The 18152-nt window shown below is 36.4% G+C and overlaps 1 protein-coding gene across 3 annotated transcripts in view; it reads left to right on the top strand.

Annotated features, from left to right (window-relative positions):
* The window catches only part of LOC149777695 (serine/threonine-protein kinase N2-like), a 130690-nt gene extending 114722 nt beyond the window's left edge, over positions 1-15968 (top strand). For all 3 annotated transcript variants that reach the window (XM_089938745.1, XM_089938744.1, XM_089938746.1), the window contains exons 13-21: positions 1372-1652; positions 3696-3768; positions 4978-5157; positions 7939-8090; positions 9010-9229; positions 10305-10412; positions 11670-11750; positions 12521-12580; positions 14597-15968. In XM_089938745.1, coding sequence (XP_089794871.1) covers positions 1372-1652; positions 3696-3768; positions 4978-5157; positions 7939-8090; positions 9010-9229; positions 10305-10412; positions 11670-11750; positions 12521-12580; positions 14597-14740 — 1299 coding nt within the window. In that variant the 3' untranslated portion in view covers positions 14741-15968. The remainder of the gene's footprint in view (positions 1-1371; positions 1653-3695; positions 3769-4977; positions 5158-7938; positions 8091-9009; positions 9230-10304; positions 10413-11669; positions 11751-12520; positions 12581-14596) is intronic.
* The last annotated feature ends 2184 nt before the right edge of the window (positions 15969-18152 follow it).

The following is an 18152-nucleotide window of genomic DNA, read 5'->3' as shown; positions in this document are numbered from 1 at the left end:
GTTCAGCACATAAAAATTGATAAGAATTGACTAATTTTATTTCAGTAACATGACTTTTGTAAAAATTTGTTGTCCAGTGTTATTATTAGGCTAGGTCTGTCACAGGGGCCATTGATGTGGGGGATAGGCTAGGTCTGTCACAGGGGCCAATAATGTGGGGGATAATCTAGGTCTGTCACAGGGGCCAATGATGTGGGGGATAGGCTAGGTCTGTCTTCTTTACAGTTCTGGACTAGTATAGAACAAGTCACAGGGGCCATTGATGTTGGGGATAGGCTACTTCTGTCACAGGGTCCAATGATGTGGGGGATAGGCTAGGTCTGTCTTCTTTACAGTTCTGGACTAGTATAGAACAAGTCACAGGGGCCATTGATGTGGGGGATAGGCTAGGTCTGTCACGGGGCCATTGATGTGGGGGATAGGCTAGGTCTGTCTTCTTTACAGTTCTGGACTAGCATAGAACAAGTTACAGGGGCCATTGATGTGGGGGATAGGCTAGGTCTGTCACAGGGGTCAGTGATGTGAGGGATAGGCTAGGTCTGTCTTCTTTACAGTTCTGGACTAGTATAGAACAAGTCACAGGGGTCAGTGATGTGGGGGATAGGCTAGGTCTGTCTTCTTTAGAGTTCTGGACTAATATAGAACAAGTCACAGGGGCCATTGATGTGGGGGATAGGCTAGCTCTGTCTTCTTTACAGTTCTCGACTAGTATAGAACAAGTCACAGGGGTCAGTGATGTGGGGGACAGGCTAGGTCTGTTCTCTTTACAGTTCTGGACTAATGTAGAACAAGTTAAAGGGGTCAGTGATGTGGGGGACAGGCTAGGTCTGTCTTCTTTACAGTTCTGAACTTCTAGAACTTTCCATCTAATGGTAAGATTGAATTTTCCTATGTGGACAAGGGTAATTTCCATTGTGGAAAATTGAGCAATGTAACATGTATTCTGCCATGCCAGATTTTGTATTGTATGAAAGACTTTTTTTATAATGGATTTTTTATTTACTTAGTCAGTCCTTAAGATTTTGTGTAATTTTTTATTTTTTTACATTTTTGGAACTTGAGTTTTAATTGGCATCTGTGGTGATGTGACATTAAACACTTATTATTACATACATTTACAGTAAAAACTCAAACAGCAGTCAGTAAAATACACAGTTTAACTTGGATGCATCACTCTGACTGAACATAAAGCCAGTAACTTAAATAAAAGCTTTGGCATACAGCACTTCATGTTTTTGAAGTGTTAAAAAATTTCTTTCATTTATTTATTTATTTCTAACTTCTGAAAGCATGGTTAGATGTGGTGATTGGGCAGCAGTTGTAATATTATGAATTTCTATTGAAGTTCTTGATTTATTTGTTCATTTTCAGAGGGCATTGAATTCTTTTAATTTCCTACCAGAGGAGAACATCATAGACCTGGAAAGCATTAGTGATCACCAAAAGAAGACAGCAACCAACTCTGTTCCTGCCAGACCCCTTTCATCATCCCATGCCCCTCCCCCTGCCATGCACAGCAAACCACGAGCACCATCACCACCCATCAATCATCACAGGCCACCACAGCAGCAGCCAAAACAGCCTGCCCCGAAACTTCCACCCATGAAACAGGAAACACCAAAAATACTGCCACTAGGCATCAAAGAACCAGAGTATGTGTGCATTTATTAATAATTTCAGCATCCTGTGTAGGACTGATGCTAAAGAATAAGTAATCATTTAATCATTTTAATTTTCAGATCAGGCTTCAGTTCTGGTTTTCAGATATTTATTCTATACATTGTAAAGCTGACCGAGATGTTTGTTCATTTGAGCTTATTGATAATCTGTGTCAAATACTGACAAGCCCACATTTCAAAGAGAACTCGACCAAATTTGTTGGTGGCATCCACGCCATGGTACATTACAAAATGTACCAGTGATGCCAATCTACCATAAAATATGAAAGATGCTACTGCGAATAGTAGAAGAAAAAGAAAAAAAACTCAAAAACAGCTCCGCAGTCTGCATCAGCACCTTTCAGAATTGCATAAATTATGCAGATTGACTTTTACAAATGGCCACCATTACTAAAAATAGAGAACAGCCTCATGGCATCAGTCCTGTAAAATGTATGGCATATGCTAAGAATGCTGACTTGCAGTCTGATATGACTGATGTAACTAACCCAAATTTCTTGACCATCTGCTTTTCCATTTGGCTGTTAAGCCAATATTGGTCTCATGAGCAATCTTGGGCCCACATGAGCCTCATGATCTGTATTAGACTGATGTCAAACTCTCTTAGGCTGACTTGAACCTCAGTATAAATTAGACTGATGTGTGAGCTGTATTAAACCAATTTGGACCTCAATATGTATTAGATTGATATTAGATGTGTGGGCTATATTAGGCCCACATGGTCCTCAGTATGTATTAGACTGATATCAGATGTGTGAGCTATATTAGGCCCACATGGTCCTCAGTATGTATTAAACTGATATCAGATGTGTGAGCTATATTAGGCTCACATGGTCCTCAGCATGTATTAGACTGATATCATATGTGTGAGCTATATTAGGCCCACATGGTCCTCAGTATGTATTAGACTGATATCAGATGTGTGAGCTGTATTAGGCCTGTTTGGTCCTCAGTATGTATTAGACTGATATCAGATGTGTGAGTTATATTAGGCCCACTTGGTCCTCAATATGTATTACACTGATATCAGATGTGCGAGCTCTATTAGGCCCACTTGGTCCTCAGTATGTATTAGACTGATATCAGATGTGTGAGCTCTATTAGGCCCACTTGGTCCTCAGTATGTATTAGACTGATATCAGATGTGTGAGCTCTATTAGGCCCACTTGGTCCTCAGTATGTATTAGACTGATATCAGATGTGTGAGCTGTATTAGGCCTACTTGGTCCTCAGTATGTATTAGACTGATATCAGATGTGTGAGCTGTATTAGGCCTACTTGGTCCTTAGTATGTATTAGACTGATATCAGATGTGTGAGCTGTATTAGGCCCACTTGGTCCTCAGCATGTATTAGACTGATATCAGATGTATGAGCTGTATTAGGCCTACTTGGTCCTCAGTATGTATTAGACTGATATCAGATGTGTGAGCTGTATTAGGCCCACTTGGTCCTCAGCATGTATTAGACTGATATCAGATGTGTGAGTTCTATTAGGCCCACTTGGTCCTCAGTATGTATTAGACTGATATCAGATGTGTGAGTTGTATTAGGCCCACTTGGTCCTCAGTATGTATTAGACTGATATCAGATGTGTGAGCTGTATTAGGCCAACTTGGTCTTCAGTATGTATTAGACTGATATCAGATGTGTGAGCTATATTAGACCCACTTTAACTTAAGTATATTCGACTTATATCAGGCATGTGAGATATCTTTGGCCAACTTGTACTTTTAGATCTGTCAGTATTTCAGAAGTTTGTGCAAAAACTAAAACCTCATTAGTTTTCAGATTTAATAGATTTTCAGCCTTAAATGTACTGCAGTGTACTGCAAGGTTACATGCCGAAAAAAGTTTTAATTTGCAGAAGAACTGAAATATCTGATTGAAAATTTTGTTTCTATAATGTTCAGAAATTGTTTAACTAGAATGAAAATTATATATTTAGCCATTCTTTTATATAAAACATGCATCTGAAAAATTGTCAGCTATTGTAAATTGTTTTCCTTTCTTTTAGTTTCAGTAATCAGCCTGTTAGCATGCAAGATTTTAGGCCGATTAGTGTACTAGGAAGAGGACACTTTGGAAAGGTGAGAAAATGACTCTGATTCATTTAACGTTTAAAATTATCAGTTGACATGTATTGAGTCTTAGTTGAATATTTAATGAATGATTGTAGTCACAGTTTTGTATGTTCTTTAATTTTTTGTATCCATGAAGACTAATATTGAGTTGTAACTTACTTTTTTCATGACATCTCAGATTGACTTTTGGGGGCCGAGAGTGGCTGAGTGGTATAAAGCGCTCACCGTTACAGATCACTGCCATCTCAACTCTTTCTGCGTGAGTTCGAGTCTCAGGCTTGGCTAACGTGGGTACGTGAGAAAGCCTACCAGTAGCTTATCGTGGGTCGGTGGTTCTTCCCAGGGTTTTCCAGGGTTCTTCCTCCACCAGTTATACTGGCCGCCATGTATTGCCTATCTTATGCTGAAAAATGGCATTAAACCCTACAACAACAACAACAACAAAAATCAGATTGACTTATCACAATTTTGCAGTTTTTAAAATGATATCTCAGATTGACAATTCACTGTTTTAATGAAACAGATTGATTTATCAGTTTATTGACATCATCTACATGCATGATTTGTTTCCATTTATTTTTTCCACTTTAAATGGCTGAGAAAGCTGTTTTAACCTGACCTCTATAATGTTTTGTGCTGGTGAATGTACACAGAATGATGATTATTGGTGAAGGATGATATGGATGGTTTTCACCTCTAAAATAAAGGTCTTCCTGTATATGCAATCACTAAATTCTAAGTCGCTGAAGTTTGAAGAGAAAAAAAATTCAAACATTTTTTAATGAAAGTAACCTGCTGTATGGTAATATAAGAGCTACTTCCTTCCCAATTTTGAAGTGTAATGAGATACACATAAAATTCTTACCCAGTGCAAGTGACAGAAAGACAGTAGGTGGAAATTAAGGATAGGATGTTGTCTTTGTTGCATTTAAGGACATTTTATGAATTCTGGGGAAAATATTTCAAATGAGGGATTCAGTAACACTGTAATGCCAACTAGGATATGTATTTTTCCGTACATTACACTTTGGTTAGCATTTTCATTAGGGCAGCTTTAAGGTTCCATGAACACATTTCTAGTTTCAATCAAAAATGATAAGTGCACCTGACCATGTTCCTCCCACCACAATGCAAATATTTAAACCATCCCATTACAAAAGATACCCACTTTAACACAAATATAAGTAGCATTCCATGAGAATTCTTCTGTTTCAGGTCATTTTGTCCCAGTACAGAAGTACAGGCGAATATTTTGCACTGAAAGCTTTAAAGAAAGGTGACATAATGGCAAGAGATGAGGTGGAAAGTCTGATGTCGGAGAAAAGGATATTTGAAGTTATAAATGCCATGCGCCATCCATTCCTTGTAAACCTGTTTGCTTGTTTCCAGACAGACGTAAGTTGGAAAAATATTTTGTAAATATTTTTTGTGGTGGTAGTGTCAGATCTGGAATTTGTAATTGGGACTCAGTAGACACCTACAATTTTATAACAAAGATGTTAAATCTGCAGAATAAATATTTAATTGGACTTGGTGCCTGATTTCTAGCATTTAACAATGGAATACCTAATTAAGCTCAATGTCTAGATTTGGTGATTACAGTGTACTGTAAATTACTATAAATCGCAATATTCTGGCATCATTAAGTTTTGTAAATCTTTAATTTCACCATACTGTGAAGGACTATATTTTGTATGGTTATCAGATATCATGGTTTGGATGAGAAATACATGTTTGTGGGTACTTGATTTTTTGGATTTGTTGAAATTAAGAATATATTCTTGAATCATGAAGACCTCAGATGTTTTAGTGATGAGTGAGAGCTGTACATATTAGTGAGGTCATCTTACATGTGATTGGCTGAGTTGGTTACTATGGAGGTCATGTGACTATAAAGTTCTTGGACAGTGATTCCATGAGATCTCTCCATGCATATTATTAGTTTGCTTTTGCATCTAATTGGCTGAGTTGGTTACTATGGAGGTCATGTGACTGTATACAGTTCTTGGACAACGACTCCATGAGAGATCTCCATACATATTATCAGTTTGCTTTTGCATCTGATTGGCTGAGTTGGTTACAGTGAAGGTCAGGTGAATGTATAAAGTTCTTGGACAATGACTCCATGAGAGGTCTCCATACATACTATCAGTTTGCTTTTGCATCTGATTGGCTGAGTTGGTTGCTGTGGAGGTCATGTGATTGTATGCAGTTCTTGGACAATGACTCCATGCAAGATCTCCATACATATTATCAGTTTGCTTTTGCATCAGTTTGGCTTTTATTCATTGCCATTCTAGTAGCCATAATTCTAATCTAATTTTTATCAAAATTATAATACGGGTGATTTCACCAGCATCTTGGACGCTATCAAAATTTAACTGGATCCACAATGAGGTGGCTTGCTTAAGATTGGCTCATTTTGTCGTCACTCTTGGATGTTTATGATTTTTTATCAGGTTTCAGATATAGGCCATATTAATGAGATACCCTGCATCTGATTGGCTTGGTTTGTCTGTTATCTCCTTAGATCTAGCATCTGATTGGCTTGGTTTGTCTGTTATCTCCTTAGATCTAGCATCTGATTGGCTTGGTTTGTCTGTTATCTCCTTAGATCTAGCATCTGATTGGCTTGGTTTGTCTGTTAGCTCCTTAGATCTAGCATCAGATTGACTTGGTTTGTCTGTTATCTCCTTAGATCAAGTATCAAGATCTTGGATGAAGAAGAGACTGAATATTAATTATGCAATTATTGTCAGAACAAGTTTTAATCAGGATATACCAAAATGGGTAATATAAGCATGATGTTAAGTTTGGAAGTTTGCCTAGTTTGTTACATTTCATAAGCCTGCTTATTGAAACGGTCAGCTGTTAAGAAAGAAAGGTGACCACAATATCAGGCCCACTTAGACCTTATGTTGTTAGAGTTATTTGCCCATTTTGTCTTCATGCTTATTGCCGTAGGATAGAGCTTTTACAATGTTCTTGTGTATTCCATCCATCTGTTATCAATTTTGTTTTTGCACAATAACTATACTTTTCCACCAGCTGCAATTAACAAACCATTTGGATGTCTTGCCCTTGGGGTAAGGAAGAACCCTATTGATTTTAGGATCAGAAGGTCAGAGATCAAGGTCTCCCTGACTGAAAGAGGAACATTGGTTTCAGCATACAAGTTCTACACCACATATTTGGACTAAACTTTGTGGAAAGCTTGCACATAGGGTTTTAAGAAGTCTTTTGATTTGAGGTCAAAAGGTCTTGTGTCAGGGTCAACTGTAAGTGAAAGAAGAAAATATTTTCCACTCTTAATAATTGATTAAACATCACTTAATTGGATCAAACTTTGCAGATAGGTTGCACTTGGTGTAAATAAGCAGTATGTCAATTTTGGGGTCAAAAGGTTATAGTCATCATGGTTGTAAGAAAAATGGGTTTAGCAAAATGACTTTTGTTCAGCAAGTTATTTGACAAAACATTGTGGATGGCTTGTACATAGTAAAGGAAACATATAGGCTTGATAAATTGAGGACAGAGATCACAACCATAATAAATCTAATAAGAAAATAATGGTTTCTGCACTGTAACATTAGACAGCATGCCTTGATCAAATGTCAACATCAGTAAGTCCCATTGCTTGATAAAATCTCAAGTCATCCATGCCCTGCTTGTGCCTACATGGATGACTTTTAAACACAGGGCAGGTCTATGATGTGCCATCCATGCCCAACTTGTGCCTACATGGATGACTTTTAAACACAGGGCAAGTGTATGATGTGCCATCCATGCCCACTTTGTGCCAACATTGATGACTTTTAAACACAGGGCAGGTGTATGATGTGCCATCCATGCCCAATTTGTGCCTACATGGATGGCTTTTAAACACAGGGCAGGTGTGTAATGTGCCATTCATGCCCAATTTGTGCCTACATGGATGACTTTTAAACACAGGGCAGGTGTATGATGTGCCATCCATGCCCAATTTGTGCCAACATTGATGACTTTTAAACACAGGGCTGGTCTATTCATGCTAATTGTGCCAACATGGATGTCTTTTAAACACAGGGCAGGTATGTAATGTGCCATTCATGCTAATTGTGTAGATGAGTGTTTGGTCATGGAAGTCTGGAGATTTTGGATTTTATCAACATTTTAAATGAAAGATTTGTGTTCCAGGAGCATGTGGTATTTGTGATGGAGTACGCATGTGGAGGAGACTTGATGATGCATATCCACAGTGACGTGTTCACAGAACCACGAACTGTCTTCTATGCAGGCTGTGTTGTTCTTGGCCTTCAGTACCTGCATGAACATAATATTGTATATAGGTGAGGTTTACCTTGTATGAGAACTAGTTATTTATGATACAGAATAAGTATGACTAACTTTTTACAAAAGTTTTACTTTATGTAAAGTGAAGCCTCAAAAAACCAAAATCCCTCCAAAGCAGATTATAAATTTGGTTTTGGGAGTGTCAGTACCATTCAAGATGTGATCAGGTGTCCTGTCAGACACATTTTAATTTGTTGAAGAAACGTAAGTGGCATGTATTAAAATAGATATATGTGACAATTATAATTTCATTCCATACATGTTTGGGATTTTATTTTATTTCGGTTCATTTTAGTGTAAAACTGACACTTGTGACTAAAACTTTTGTATTCAGAGTGGAAAGAGTTTGTTTTACTGATTTAAAGTATTTAATGAAAGAACAAAAACTAAAACAAGAAAGATGATTTGGTTGATTTTGGTTTACTAGGGTTTTGGTCTTGAGAGGTTTCAGGGTACTAAATAAGTTTAAATTTGCTGTTCCTTCATTTACAAATAATTGGAAGGTATAGAAGATGTGGTGTAATTACATTTTATTGAAGTGAAATTGTATTGATGTATAAATTTCCCAGCTTTTCTGAGACTTTTTGTCAGAAATTCATTTGCCAGACATGCAATTAAATCATTTTCTTATGTTTTTTTAACAAACTGTTCCATCCCTACATTTTTGCAATATTTTAATTTTAAATGAAATAAAAAATAAATATATAGGATTGTTATACTTTATAGATAATGGAAGGAGAGTAAGCAAGGCTGTTGTCTGATTTTCTGCTTTGAGGTTTGTCTTTATTGACACTGGCAGGGCATTTATAATTTATGTGCACATTTCTTTGGTTTGTAATTGTTTTCTTTTATGTTTCTTTTAGGAAGCTGGACACTGTTGTTGGAATATCTTACCCCTTATTTTCTCTCTTTCAGAGATCTCAAGTTAGACAACTTGCTACTGGATTCAGAAGGCTACCTGAAGATTGCAGACTTTGGGCTGTGTAAGGAGGGCATGGGTTTTGGTGACAGGACCAGCACATTTTGTGGTACCCCAGAATTTCTGGCCCCTGAAGTACTGACAGAGCCATCGTACACCCGGGCCGTGGACTGGTGGGGACTCGGAGTCCTTATATTTGAAATGTTGGTTGGAGAAGTGAGTTTCATGCTGGTTTTGTTTGACCTTGACCTTATCCCAGAAATAAACAGTTATTAGAACAGTCTGACAAAAATCTTTGTCTTCAGAATTCTTTGTAAGACTGATGCAGAAATATATGGTGGGGTTTGGCAGAACTGTTTAAAGACCCTGCCAACCCTAAATTTTTATTGGATTAGTGGATATAAAACACATAGATGACCACCACCACCCATATTGAAGTGAGCTACAGGCTTTTCAGCTTTTAGTTCTGAAGCAGCCTCTGAGGAGGTAATTCAGTGGTTCAAGTTGATATTTAATGAGAGTTTGTACCCATAGTTAATTTTATTTTAACTAGCCCTCCATCAGATAGAAAAGACGGATGGGGCTGGATTTCACAAATTACATAAATAAATATACTGTGAACATAGCCACATCATACTGGTATCACAGTTGATAGTTTATTAATTGAGATCCCGGTAGCCACATCAAACTGGTATCACAGTTGATAGTTTCATGAAATTGAGATCCCAGTAGCATCATCAAACTGGTATCATAGTTGATAGTTTCATGAAATTGAGATCCCAGTAGCAACATCAAACTGGTATCACAGTTGATAGTTTCATTAATTGAGATCCCAGTAGCAACATCAAACTGGTATCACAGTTGATAGTTTCATGAAATTGAGATCCCAGTAGCAACATCAGACTGGTAACATAGTTGATAGTTTCATTAATTGAGATCCTGGTAGCCACATCAAACTGGTATCACAGTTCATAGTTTCATGAAATTGAGATCCCATTAGCAACATAAAACTGGTATCACAGTTCATAGTTTCATTAATTGAGATCCCAGTAGCAACATCAAACTGGTATCACAGTTGATAGTTTCATGAAATTGAGATCCCAGTAGCAACATCAGACTGGTAACATAGTTGATAGTTTCATTAATTGAGATCCCAGTAGCCACATCAAACTGGTAACACAGTTAATAGTTTCATTAATTGAGATCCCAGTAGATGCAAAAGTTTTATGAAGGCAACAATAGAAACAATAAATACTTGTGTATTTACAAAGTTAACTCTTTTTGTTTTCAGTCCCCCTTCCCAGGAGATGATGAAGAGGAAGTGTTTGACAGCATTGTGAATGATGAGGTCCGATATCCTCGCTTTCTCTCCACTGAGGCCATAGCAATCATGAGAAGGGTAAGGCCAAAACAGTTTTTGAGCCTGCCATGGTAGAAGCTTGACATAGCCTGCCATGGTAGAATCTTGACATAGCCTGCCATGGTAGAATCTTGACATTGCCTGCCATGGTAGAATCTTGACATAGCCTGCCATGGTAGAATCTTGACATTGTCTGCCATGGTAGAATCTTGACATAGCCTGCCATGGTAGAATCTTGACATAGCCTGCCATGGTAGAATCTTGACATAGTCTGCCATGGTAGAATCTTGACATAGCCTGCCATGGTAGAATCTTGACATTGCCTGCCATGGTAGAATCTTGACATAGCCTGCCATGGTAGAATTTTGACATAGCTATCACTTTGGCATCTGTGAGCATGTCTGTACATATGCCCTTTCACACCTTTCATAAATGTCATTATGAACACTCCAGTGTTAATGTTTTTGCTCAACAAATACTCACACAAATAAGTTGAGTCCAGCTACAAAACAACATAGATCCTGATCTGCCATCAGATAATGTACAAGCAGATCAGAGTCTATGTTGTTTTTTCAATGGATTACTTGTAACAAATTATGTTGACCCAGAGCTGTCCATGCATTTTGTGATGGCAGGTCTGGATCTGTGCAGTTTACATTTGATGTATAAGTGAATATATGGTACCAGAATAGAAGGTAGACTTTTAAAAAGAAAAATGGAGGTGGGTGTTAAATTGTTCTAGGATTAGTGATCTATAGCAGGTTGTGTCAGAAATGATTTTGTTAGCTCCAGAAATTGGCTGAATTTACAAGCACCATGTGCGAAGAGCATTTTTTTTCTCATGAAAAATGATCAACATCTTGTTAGTAAACAATTTGTATCCATGTAGACACAATGATACAAGTTAAGTCTTGCTTTAAAGAGTTTTGCACAGCTTGTACCCTGCTTAAAAACAACCCATGATGTAGCCCAACTTTATTCCTATTTTTTCACCAATGTTGCTGGAAAGTCCAGATTGAGTTGTAAGATTTTTTCATTGATTTATCTAACTATTCAAAGTATTTACCAACTACTAGCTTAAATTTTCTATATTGACCCTCTTGGTTTTGCTAAAAGTTAGAAATTTGTGCTTAAATTTGTGGATTGGGTTGGAGATTTTATTGTCTTCATAGATAAATGCTTGTGACTTTAGACTAATGTAGCAGCCAAATCAGAAATCACAAAAATTGGTCCTTCATTAATAATAGTAAATTTAAATTGAGCTATTAATTTAACACCAGCTATATTCTGTTTTAGCTGCTGAGAAGAAACCCAGACAGGAGACTGGGTTCAAGTGAACGTGATGCAGAGGATGTCAAAAAGCAGGCGTTCTTCAGGGTAAGTGAAGTATGAGCCAATACAGTCACAGTAAATGTGTAATTTTAAGCCATTTAAGTTTTTGTCATGTTTCTGTACTTGAACTTGATGACAGTTTTTTTAGCATTTTCCTTCCTTGCTTAATACACATAAACATGGATATGCCATTCCAAATTGCTGATCACTAAGCATGTTGAAACCACTTGGAGAAGTGATAAAGAATAATTCTGGAGTCTAGCAAGCGTTCCTGACCAGGTGTTTTTATGGTCAGTTGGAACAATCATCATGAAATGTGTCATTACAATAGCAAGGGTTCCTGACCAGGTGTTTTTATGGTCAGTTGGAACAATCATCATGAAATGTGTCATTACAGTAGGAAGTTAGAAATGGTAGCTGCTGGAATATTTTCTTTCCAGAGAAAGATACAACTAGAGCAACTTGCAAATTTCAATGCTTTTTTTTCTCTCATGCACACACACACACACGCACAAATCTTTTATATTTGGAAGTTATTTTTTATGGGGAAAAAAGTGAAAATGTCACTGTAATTGAATGTTTTTTACATTGGACTTAGGACTTGCTTACAGAGAACCAAGAGAAGAATGATGAAAATGTTTATTACCTAGGTAATCTGGGTGGGTGGGAGTGTAATGGGAATATAGTATTGGACAAATGAAAGATATTTCAGTTACACCGTTCTTGACACTAAAGCTTGAGGATGGCAAGGCATATATTGATACATTTCTCTTCATTAGCATCAACATAAAAATAACAAAAATCTTTTACTTCAGCACTTGAACTGGGATGAATTGTTGATGAGAAAAGTGAAACCTCCTTTCGAACCCACTTTGGTAAGTATTTACATGTACTCAAGCAACATTGTATCGAAAATAGAAAAATTGGTAGCAAATAACTCATTTCACACCATCAAACAAGTAAAGGATTCTGACATGGATCCAGATCATAGTGGATTCAATTTTAAATTTTTGGAAAAGGTTGTTATTTAGATCAGTTTTGTTATTCTCTTCGTGATTTTTATAGAGCCTGACTTGTCAAAAGCATCATAAGCCTAGGTTAACCTCTGTCAATTTAGTTGACAAGTCTTTTCTAGCTATATGAAAGCATTTATTATTGAAGCCGAGGCATGTTTGACATGCAGGCTGTGGCCAGGTTTTTGTAAGTCTGAAACTTTAAGTTGATCATAATAAAGATCATATCATCAGTCTTGATTTAAAGATAGTTTCATAATATTACTGACAGTTTTGTGCACAATCTTTTTTCTTCTTCATTTCTGAAATAAAAATGAAAAGAATAATTTTAATATTTATCCTCTTGATTAATTAATTTGTATATCTGAGTGGTGGTGGGTTTATTTTCTCTGCCCAATGAAAGTTCAGGAATGTTTCAAATGATGTTTACAAATTATTTCATTTTTCAGAATTACTTTTTGCATCTTTAATTTAGAATGCAATTAGTGTCGACCCCAGCATTCTGCTATTTTTGAATACATGCATCTTGTTTCCTGCCAATGTATTAATATATATTATAGCTGCTTGTCACGTTTAGTATTAGCTTTAGAAATGTCAATACGAGTCAAAGGTTTACTTTTTGCAAGATAATGGTTGAAAACATGTATGTTTGATGACTAGTGAGTTTTTCATTACACCTTTACTTATAAGCAGGAACTTGATGTTAATAAGTTGCCCATGTGTATTATTGTGTATATCTAGTGTTTTTGTGTATGTTTATCTGTGTGCATTTTGTATATTATGATAACCTTTGTTTGACTTCACCCACAAGCTGACTTCACCCACAAGCCAGAGTTCTAACCCTGTTGAGCAGGGTTGTGAAACTCATTTGTTATGGCAGGCCAGATTTGATATAAATGTACTTCACATGGACCATACATGTCATGAACTATGATAAGAATGTAAATTTGAGACCAACAGGAAACCTGGTCTGCAGTTGGATTAATGTTTATGGCAGGCTGTATAATTAACCTTAGCTCTTATTTAACTTTGACTGGCGAACTTCTTTATTAGTGTCACACCTTGTAACCAACTTTATTAGTGTCACACCTTGTAACCAACTTTATTAGTGTCACATCTTGTAACCAACTTTATTAGTGTCACATCTTGTAACCAACTTTATTAGTGTCACATCTTGTAACCAACTTTATTAGTATCACACGTTGTAACCAGCTTTATTAGTGTCACACCTTGTAACCAACTTTATTAGTGTCACATCTTGTAACCAACTTTATTAGTGTCACATCTTGTAACCAACTTTATTAGTGTCACACCTTGTAACCAACTTTATTAGTGTCACACCTTGTAACCAACTTTATTAGTGTCACACCTTGTAACCAACTTTATTAGTGTCACACCTTGTAACCAACTTTATTAGTGTCACATCTTGTAACCAACTTTATTAGTGTCACATCTTGTAACCAACTTTATTAGTATCACACCTTGTAACCAACTTTATTAGTGTCACACCTTGTAACCAACTTTATTAGTGTCACATCTTGTAACCAACTTTATTAGTGTCACATCTTGTAACCAACTTTATTAGTGTCACACCTTGTAACCAACTTTATTAGTGTCACACCTTGTAACCAACTTTATTAGTGTCACACCTTGTTACCAACTTTATTAGTGTCACACCTTGTAACCAACTTTATTAGTGTCACATCTTGTAACCAACTTTATTAGTGTCACATCTTGTAACCAACTTTATTAGTATCACACCTTGTAACCAACTTTATTAGTGTCACACCTTGTAACCAACTTTATTAGTGTCACATCTTGTAACCAACTTTTTTAGTGTCACATCTTGTAACCATGATGATTTGTCTTCCTCTTCAGCGCCATCCCGAGGATGTAAGTAACTTTGATGATGAATTTACGCAAGAGAAGCCAGTGTTGACACCTGCAAAAGAACGTCGGCCATTGACCACAGATGATCAGGATCTGTTCAGGGACTTTAACTACATTGCTGATTGGTGCTAACACTCTGCACAGTCCATTCTGGCTTGTCAATATCATGTCATTTGTTTAGTGATGGGAGCGGTGGAATTCAAAGTTCAAATGTAACCCAATGATGATATGAAACAGACTTTTCATGCAACATCAACCAGCCATCATTTTCCAGATCCTGTGATGAAATTCAGTATAATCAGTCCTGTTTGCTGGAATCTGAGAAGGGTTTCAACATGGTTAAGCTAATTTTTTTATTTTTTTAAAATTCTGAACAAAGACTTGTTATGATCACTGAATTGCTACAGTAACAGGATCTTTACAATGATTTCAAAGTGAGAACCACTTTGCTACAGTAGTCTTGAACATCTTCCAGTTCAGCATTAGTTTACCGTTTATTGTGGCTTTCCTGAAACTGTTTAAGGAGGGCCGCTGTTAATGCTGATCCCTATGTCTTAACAATAAGCTGTAATGCATTGGGACTGACACAGCCTTGCCATGATTGTGCTAAACAAGTTCTCTCGTCACATTTTCATTATGGTTGCCTATCCCTAGAACAGGTGTCCCAACATCATTCCTAAACCATACATGTCACAAGTTCATCTCTTTACCATACATATCCCAAAATCATCTATAAACTATACACGTCACAAATTCGACCCTGAAGTTGTGATGGGGGATGTTTTCATAATACAGGCAATATAGTACTGTATACTGCTTTAAACGAATGGGAAGAGTGCTCTTACTTCCCAATTTATGCAAACAGACAGGATTGCCAGGAGGCTTATACCATAGCATGGAGTTGCTCTGCTGTTGCATAATTTTTTACTTACTACAGTATAATTGCTCATACAAGAGTATAAGCCATGAAACATTGGCCAGAATGATTTAGAATAGTGGTTGAAAGGAAGAGACTGAGAGCAATTTGTCATGCTGTACTTCAGTTTGAAAACATCTGTGATACATTTTTATGCTAGCGTTGTGGTTAAAATTTTCATCAGATTTAGCGCTGTATCCAGATGTAGGAATGTCGTCACCGTGGGATTACTCCATAACTGCTGCCTTGAGATGCATGTCATGCATATAGATACTGATGAGTATTTCATTGTATATGTTAATGATCTACTTACTCAACATTATGAATGAAGACAAATACACATTTTGTCATTATGCTGTACTTGTACATCATGCGTACAAAATAGTTACAAAATTGTAACATGAATTTTTAGAAATGCAAAATAAAGCTTATATTATTCTTTCAGTGCTTTTGAAATGTTGTTATTTCAAATATCTTTGTATTAAGTATTAACGTGAATCTGTTAAATGTTGGATAGTGGGGAAAAGTGTGAATTTTGATGGTTTTCCATGAATTCATGAACCTACAGTATAGACTTGGTAATTTCTGTTATATTGGGAAATTTGCCTTGCAAGATTATGTTTTGAATAAAGGAAGATGTGATATGTCATTCATTTGATCTTGTGTGATTTTGAGGGATGTAAGAGGTAAGTAAGTTAATATTGTAAGCACTTGGGTAATGTTGAACTTTTATTGATTTAACACATTTGGCCAGTTTCCTTTTTTGCTTAAATTATTGTATACTTCTCCTGCATACTGTATTGTGATGACAACTATTCATTGTATATCAGATGCATACTGTATTGTGATGACAACTATTGTGTATCAGAAGCATACTGTTATGTGATGACAGCTATTCATTGTATATCAGATGCATACTGTATTGTGATGACAACTATTTATTGTATATCAGATGCATACTGTATTGTAATGACAACTATTTATTGTGCATCAGATGCATACTGTATTGTGATGACAACTATTCATTGTATATCAGATGCATACTGTATTGGGATGACAACTATTTATTGTATATCAGATGCATACTGTATTGTGATGACAACTATTTATTGTGTATCAGCTGCATACTGTATTGTGATGACAATTATTCATTGTGTGTCAGATGCATACTGTGTTTTGATGACAATTATTCATTGTGTCAGATGCATACTGTATTGTGATGACAACTATTCATTGTATATCAGATGCATACTGTATTGTGATGAGAACTATTGTGTATCAGAAGCATACTGTATTGTGATGACAGCTATTCATTGTATATCAGATGCATACTGTATTGTGATGACAACTATTTATTGTATATCAGATGCATACTGTATTGTAATGACAACTATTTATTGTGCATCAGATGCATACTGTATTGTGATGACAACTATTCATTGTATATCAGATGCATACTGTATTGGGATGACAACTATTTATTGTATATCAGATGCATACTGTATTGTGATGACAGCTATTTATTGTGCATCAAATGCATACTGTATTGTGATGACAACTATTCATTGTATATCAGATGCATACTGTATTGGGATGACAACTATTCATTGTATGTCAGATGCATACTGTATTGTGATGACACCTATTTATTGTATGTCAGATGCATACTGTATTGTGATGACAACTATTTATTGTGCATCAAATGCATACTGTATTGTGATGACAACTATTCATCATATATCAGATGCATACTGTATTGTGATGACACCTATTGTATGTCAAATGCATACTGTTTTGTGATGACAACTATTTATTGTGTATCAACTGCATACTGTATTGTGATGACAATTATTCATTGTGTGCCAGATGCATACTGTGTTTTGATGACAATTATTCATTGTGTCAGATGCATACTGTATTGTGATGACAACTATTCATCATGTTTCAGATGCATACAGTATTGTGATAACAACTATTCATCGTGTATCAGATGCATACTGTATTGTGATGACAACTATTCATCGTGTATCAGATGCATACTATATTGTGATGACAATTATTCATTGTATATCAGATGCATACTGTACTGTGATGACAACTATTCATCATGTATCAGATGCATACAGTATTGTGATGACAACTATTCATTGTGTATCAGATGCATACAGTATTGTGATGACAACTATTCAGTATCAATTGCATTCTGTATTTGTAATGACAAGTAATCTATTCATTATTCATCAGATTGACTGCTTACATTTAAATACCCACCATAATGCAGAGCCTAATATGATGCTGTTGTCTGTTCCTCTCTCTGTCTGTCTGTCTGCCTGTCTGTCTGTCTATCCATCCATCAGTCCTCTATTTAGCTTCTGCACAAAAACTTTAGTTCTCCACCACCTAAAGTTATTAGCTTTAAGGATGGCTTCCTCTTGGGGTAAGGAAAGGGCCTATGAGAAAGTAGACCTCGACCACACTTTATGGATGGCTTCCTCTTGGGGTAAGGAATGGGCCTATGAGAAAGTAGAAATTGCTTAAGATCACTGTAACTGCAAAAATACAAATGGCTTGCACACAATAACATTAGTTGTTCATCATTGACATGGACTATACTTCAGGGATGACTTG

This window comes from Sinohyriopsis cumingii, chromosome 17 (assembly GCF_028554795.1).
Source record: "Sinohyriopsis cumingii isolate HCF-2022 chromosome 17, ASM2855479v2, whole genome shotgun sequence".
NCBI lineage: Eukaryota > Metazoa > Mollusca > Bivalvia > Unionida > Unionidae > Sinohyriopsis > Sinohyriopsis cumingii.
Note: the sequence above shows the minus strand (reverse complement) of the source record. Positions and strands in the feature narration are given on the sequence as shown.